The sequence below is a fragment of the Malurus melanocephalus genome, unplaced genomic scaffold (assembly GCF_030028575.1).
Source record: "Malurus melanocephalus ecotype Western Australia unplaced genomic scaffold, MMel_1.1 scaffold_107, whole genome shotgun sequence".
NCBI lineage: Eukaryota > Metazoa > Chordata > Aves > Passeriformes > Maluridae > Malurus > Malurus melanocephalus.
In genome coordinates, this window is record NW_026623339.1 from 1,443,691 (window position 1) to 1,450,676 (window position 6,986).

The 6,986-nt window shown below is 53.9% G+C and overlaps 1 protein-coding gene across 1 annotated transcript in view; it reads right to left on the reverse strand.

Annotated features, from left to right (window-relative positions):
- Nucleotides 1–4,237: 4,237 nt before the first annotated feature.
- UBOX5 (U-box domain containing 5) overlaps nucleotides 4,238–6,986 on the reverse strand; it is a 17,161-nt gene continuing 14,412 nt past the window's right edge. Inside the window, exons 4-5 of the mRNA XM_057369318.1 lie at nucleotides 6,818–6,979; nucleotides 4,238–5,029 (exon numbers count right to left, since the gene is read on the reverse strand). Of these exons, the coding sequence (XP_057225301.1) occupies nucleotides 4,815–5,029; nucleotides 6,818–6,979 (377 nt within the window). The 3' untranslated portion in view covers nucleotides 4,238–4,814. The remainder of the gene's footprint in view (nucleotides 5,030–6,817; nucleotides 6,980–6,986) is intronic.

The following is a 6,986-nucleotide window of genomic DNA, read 5'->3' on the forward strand; positions in this document are numbered from 1 at the left end:
GGCTCTCCTGCCTCTTCCACCTCTTCTCCAAGAAACCAGAGGGCAGGAAATCAGTGGGAGAGGGGGAGACCGAAAGAAAAGGCACCTTTGGGGCTGGCCCAGACCCTCCTGCTGCACCCACGGGGTCCCATCTGCTCTCAGACCCAGCCCACTCGTGCCACCCATGGGCTGTTCAAACACCTGCAAAGGAAAAAAAAAACATCAACAGCTCCTCTCTTCCCGCCCCATCCAGATAGGGATATTCCTGCTACTCCCAGATCCTTTTTTCAACAACACCGAGGGCAACTTCAGCAGTGTGAAATGGATATGGAGAGAGGAATTTGGTGCCTGTAAGCATCTGCTCTCTCCTTGCCCCCAAAAAATGCTGGGACTGGCTCTCAGTGATCAGGAGGGGTTTTTTTTCGGGTGGCTGGACAATGTGGAGGGGCTGGACAGCTTTGGTCCAGCTTCTGGAATGGTTTTATCTTCATATTAGATGGGGAATTGAGGCAGAGRACCATAAAAATCAGCCTGGGCATAACTTGGAGTGTCTGAACATGTTTTTGCCCCACCCCTCATTAGTTTCCCTCATTTTTSTCCCTCATTAACATCTCTTTTCTGSTGGATCAGTGCCYCAGACCAGGGGYRGTGSTACCCTGGGTGGGGAAGGGGCTGCTCTGCTCGAGCATCCCAAAGGAAACTCTGATCCTGCTGCAATCCTCCCTGGGAAAACCACAACATTTTTAAAAGCTCCTCAGGAAGCAGAGAAACAATGCCTGCCCCCAGAGGGAAACTGAGGCACACAGGGAAAACATTTGATGAATCCGTGCTGGGGGTCTCAGTCTGTGGGATTTCGGAGCATGAATCGACCTGGGGGTGTCCATATGGACAATCCTGAGCTTTTGGGGTTTGTGCTGGGTGACCTGAGGGCRATTTCCTGCCCTCAAGGGGGGTGAAGGCGGCCACAGCCCCTGACTCAGCTCTCCCTGGGACCGAGGGAGCGGCGAGTTCCCAAATTTGCCCCGTGACGCTGAATCACCCACGTGGGGCAGCCGTGGGGGATTTAATGACCGCTGTCATTAGCRCCAGCCTCATTTCCCCATCCAAACCCATCCCTTCACAGCGGGAGCCCAAACCCACTTACGTTGCAGGGCCGGGGAGGACGCAAAAGCCCTCGGCTGGGAAAACTTTTCTTTAAAAGAACCCCAAATGTCAGCTCTAAATTGGGTGTTACGCGCTCCTGCTCCGTCTCTTCATTACTGTATCGTAAAATTACATTAGCYGGGAACGATCTGCATTCAAATGACTCTGTGTCTGGAATGATAACGCGGGAATATGAGATTAAAATGTAATTATGCTCTTTAAAGTCAAGGAAGGTTAATAAAATGTTTTTCCGAGTTGCAGAGGCTCCGCAGCCGCCACGCAGAATCACTTACGGGAATCAAGGGGAGGATGAGGTGGGAACGGGGAGGGGRAAAAATGGGTAGAAAACACAAAAAGGGGGTTTTGGGGAGGGAAATGTTGGGGTCATCTGGGGTGAGTCATGGGATCAGTGATCCCAGAGAGGGCAGAGGCAGCTGGGAACATCCCTGCAGGGCTGTGGGGCTCCTTAGGATGGTGCTGGGCCCTCATCCTACATCCTGCTCCCAACTGAAGCCTCAGGATCACTCCAAGTCTGACCCCAAATCCTCCAACACCAGCYACAGGGTGCCTTCTCYGTGTCYCCAGCACTGGATTTGCTCTGCCACRTCCCTGTYCTTGGCCAGGCTYTTCCCRTGTGGCYCCAGAGATGTCCCTYCRTTAGTTCTTGTCTCCTAACATGTGTGGGGTGGCTGCCATCCCTATCCTGGCTCCCCTTAGGAATGCAGAAAATCCCAAAAGCCTGACCCGGGCTGGCTCCAATCTGCCCCTTTGCTCAGCCAAAATGCAGCCCCAGCTCTTGCTGAGGCAAAAAAAAAGGGATGGAGCTGCCAGAGGGGCTCAGCCATGGGGATCATGGATCATGGATCTTGGAATTGTTCACGTTGGAAAAGCTCTCCAAGGTCATCGAGTCCCCCAGCACTGCCAAGGCCACCCCTGACCRYGTCCCCAAGTGTCACATCCACAGGGCTTTTCAATCCCTCCAGAGATGCCTGATCACCGTTCCCATGAAGAAATCCTCCCTAATATCCATTCTAAACCTTCCCCTTAATTAACAGCGTGAACTTCGTTAGCTGGGGAGCCCCCAGYGAGGTTTGTGAGAGGCAGGAGAAAGGATGGAGGTGACTCTGCTTGGCTGCAGCACAGAGAGCTCCCAGTGCCAAAGTTTAACCAGGATAAATAAGAGCGATGACATTTAATCAGGATAAATTAAGGGGATGTTGGAAAATGGGATGAATTTCACTGATTTGTGCATTTCCCTGCCTTTGCCGTGGCTGGAAGGGGGTGCAGCAGGGAAGGAGAAATTTCTTGAATGCATCACTGCTGTGCTGAGGACACGGAGAGAGGGTCAGGCTGGCAAGGGAGAGCTCCCTGCTCCTTCCTGGGAGCGCTAATGCTCCTCAAATGGATCTGATCTGCCACAGGCACGTCACCATCACCACGATAATTGCTGGGGGTGTGGGGAGGGGGATCCTGCACCTCCTGCCCCAGCAGGCACCTCCTCCTCCTCCCACATCTCGGCTCAAAGATGCTCCTCTGCTTCCCTGACAGCTGGAAAACAGCTTTGATGCCTCTCTGAGGGCAGCACAGCCAACACGAGATGGGCTGGGGCGCTGCTTTGATCGTTTCCACGGCCAAATCCGTCCTGCTGGGATGGGGACATCACGGCTGGAGGTCCCTGACCAACAAGGGATGGATTTGTCCAAGGAAAGGCTCGAAGGACAGCATTAGAGGAAATTGCTCATGCCACAATCAAAGGCTGTTCCCACCTCCCAGGGAGAAGGCAGGCTCGGTGCTGGGAATAAATTTGCTGGTGGCAGGCATGTAAGAGGGATTGGTGTGGGTTTGGGGAGAGGAATCCATGGAAATTCCTGGCTCTGTGTCACCCACCTGTCACCTTGGGGTGCACTGAGGGTCCCTGCTGCCCACAGGGGTTTCAGTGGCCTGGGATTGGGGGACTCACACCCAGCTGGAGCCCTGATCCTTCCCTGAGCTCCACAATGTGGGAAGCTCATCCCYGGATCCACAGCAGGTGAAATGTGCTGCCAAAGGATCCCAGGGGGTTAAGCAGGAGGAGAAACTGGGGGGTGAAAGCTCTGAGAAAGCTGCCCTGAGGTGGAGATGAGCCCTCCTCCTGTGTGTGGGGCTGGGACACCTGATATCCCAATCCCTTCCCAGCCCTGCTCTGGGCTGGCTCCTGTGCAGAACAAAGGGAACCTGGAGAAAATTTGGGAGACAGCTCCCACCAGGATCACTGCCCACTGTTGGGACACCAAAATAACTCGTGGGAAASTGGACAGAACCGTGGCTTTGGGTGGTGCTGGAAGCATCCAAGCTTTGCTAGAGCTGGAGAAGAYGATGGTTCTGGGATGGGGATCCAGAGCAGCCACCCATCCTCCTCCCTGCCCTGGAGGAGGTGTGAGAGCTGAATCACCCCRGCATGGCTCACTGCAAACACACCACCACTGCTGCAATGAAGTGGATTTACTGCCTCCCARTCATGGGGTTTTTAGGAATTTTGTGCCTATTTTCTAAGCGTTTATTATTTTAAGACGCGTGATTTTCTATTTCTGCTCCGAACGGCGAGGGGCTGTAAACTCCTGCTGACGCAGGCAGGGAGCAGGAGCAGAGTGGGGACAGGACAAAGCCATGTTCTGGTGAATGAGCAGTTCCTTCCCACACCAGGAACACGACAGTGCTGCTCAGGTGCCTTTTGAGAGCAAATAAAGGTGTAAGCACGGTGAGCTGAGTCAGCTGGAGGCTCGTGATGGCCCAGAACATCAATTAAGTGGCAGCAGCAGGGGGTTGTARAGGTGACAAACATTTTGATGTCACCTTACCCTGCATATCCAGGACAGGACATATCCAAGTCATTTTTTGTCTGGCCTTTTCCTGAGCAGCTCTCTGAATCCCAGACCCCCTGGGTGCAGGTGTGAGTCCCAGCCCTGTGATCCATGAAGCTGCTGCCACAACCTCTYTGAACTCCCCAGGTTTGCAGCTCCTCTGTGTTGGTTTGGCTTTTTCCAGCCCATTTATTCCTCCTCTGCCAAGAGATTCACTCCACGACATCACTAAACCCCAGGATGAGACCAATTAGGAGCCAGAGAGAGAACCTGACTTTAAACATTTTATTAAGGCTTAAATGTCTATCAGCCAGCCAGGAGCTGGGCTGGTCACACGACATAAACCGAGAGGGTGGGATGGGATGGCTTTTCTACAAGAGTCTGGATGAGCAGGGTGGGATCACTGCCAGCTCCTCACACCTCAACCACGGCCTCTCTGTCGATTCCAGGACGAGGGACACGCTCCCAGTGGGGAGGGTGAGGTGGGGGAGAGGTCAGAGGGGGCTTTGTGTGTTGTCACTCACGAGGACTTTACCTGCTCCACAACCTGGTGGCTGCTGGTCGAAGGTGCTGTGAACTCGCAGAGGAGCTGAGCCGGTCCAAAAGGCACCTGTGCTAAACCTCTGAGCCCCGGGGCGCTGCTGGAGAACCAGTCCTGGATAAATACATATTCCTTGATAAAGAAGCTATGGCTTTTGTTATCCTCAGGCTCCGGCTCTAACCCCCCCACCCCCCGCTACTCCGAAGCACAAGAGCGAGTCCTCTCCTCTCTCCGGCTCTCCCCGGATCCTCCTCCCGGTGGGGACACCGGGAACAGCGGCAGCAGCTCCTCCTCCTCCTCCTCATTCTCATTCAGAAGTGAACTCTCCTGACATCGTGCGTGGCCGCCGCCCTCTTGCAGCTCCCGCAGTGGATGGGGGATGCCGGAGCCTTCTGGCGCTCGGCCAGGCAGGGCCGGCACACCAGGTGCCCGCAGGGGAGTTGGTACACGGGCTCTGCTTTGAAGTAGCAGGAGAAGGATTTGCCACAGGAAGCGCATCCCTGGGTCTGGCTGCTCCTGCTGTGCTCTGCAAATCCAGAAGCAAACAATTAAACAGGTTGGAAAAAACTTTGGAGTTCGTTGAGTGCAAGCTGTGACCCAACACCACCACGTCCTGTCTTTCCTGGTGACTCCATCACCTCCCTGGGCAGTCCYTTCCAATGTCTGATYACCYCTTYTGTCAAGAAATTCCTCCTCAAGTCCAATCTACACCTTCCCTGGCAGAGCTTAAGAGTGTAAAAAACACAGACTGGAGAAGTGGACGAGGCAGGGAGTGTGACAAGTCCAGACTGAGCCACCCCTTCTATGCCCAACCCTCCCAAGGGTCCCAGTCCTGCAGATTTAGGGCACAGCTGTGAGTCAGGACTGCACCAGTTTCCTGTCATTACCATAAAGAAAGGGAATGGTCCAGCTTCCAGGGCAGGGTGTGCTCACAAAGGGATGGATCACATCAGCACTTGCCCCATCAGGCTTTTAATCGAGGACAGATGACTGTAAGAAAGGGCTTTTCACTTTTACCGAGACTAAATCATCCTCCCTCCTGCTTTTCCGACCAGATTAGAAGCGGTGATTCCCAAGTGAAATGCTTTAGGTATCATTTGGCATTCCTGGCACACACCACCCATCGAGGGCCACTCAGTCAGCTCTAAACAACAGCGATTTCAGAGAGGGCAGGAAGAGGCTTAACAGCTGAATGTCACTGTGAAACAACAAAAGCTGTTTGGGGAGGGGGAGAGAGGCAGGGACAGACAGACAGATGGACACTGCCCTTCCCCAGGGTCCCTCTGAAGTCCCTAAGAGAAGTCAGCACTGGACATTTGCTCATGGAGGGACACCTGAAGGTTCAATGCTTCCCTGCACCCCAAAGAAATKATTTTGAGAATGCAAACACAGCAACAGAGGGGAGAAAACAGTGAGGGCTCAGCAGCCTGGACTGGGTACACTCCATCCTGATGGGATTCTGGGCACACACACATACGGCTGGCTGGCCTGGGATGTTGCTGCTGTGACCTGTTCCTGCTCAGGGTCAGCTGCTCTGTGGTATTTCACAGAATCACGGAATGRTTTGGGTTGGAAGGGATCATAAAGCCCATCCCATTCCACCCTGGGACACCTTCCATTATCCCAGGCTGCTCCTGAAACCATCCTGGCAGCCACAGCTTCTCAGGGCAGCCTCCCCACCCTCACAGGGAAGGATTTCTCCCCAATATCCCCTCTCAACCTGCTCTTTCAGTTCACAAACATTTCCCCTTCTCCTGCCATTATCTGCCTGTGTAAAAAGTGACTCTCCCTCTTTTTTTTAGGGYCCTTTTAAGCACTGGGAGGCCGCAGGATTTGCACCTCCCCAGCAGCAGCTCCACACCAGACTCATTCCCCACCCATGTGGCAGCTCCACACAGCACACAGGCAACACTGAACCACTCAGCCTGAACTGCAGAGCTCTGGGAACAKTCTGAACTAACCTGGAACAGCACCACGTCCCAGCACAACACATCCCCGATTATCTTTGGGCAGCACTGACAAGTGACAGCCAAGAACATGGGAAAATCAYGGGACTCGTGCTCTGACGTGGGCACGGACAACATCCCACAGCTTTTGGGGGTCAGCAAGGTCTAACYTGCCTCAGTGGGAGGATAAACCATCAAAAGTTCTGAAACAAAGGCAAGGACTGTGAAGTAAAGCTTGCTGGGCAACAATGTAATATTTTTATATGGAATCTGTAATACTTTGGGGTCTCAAGAGGCTGCACAATGCTCCCTGTTAACCCAGCTCTCCTCCAGCTCCCAAAGGTGATCCAGAGACTCCTGCTGCTCACCAAGGACTGTGCCCACACTCCARGAACTGCTGCAGCCCCCCTCTCCTGGAGCCTGCTGCTGGCTCTTCATCAGCTTGGCCGTGAAGGAGGGCATGGAGCTGAGAGCCGAGGTCAGGGCAGTGTCCAAACTCTCTGACAGCTTCTGCTCGTGGGACACCAGATCTGCAAA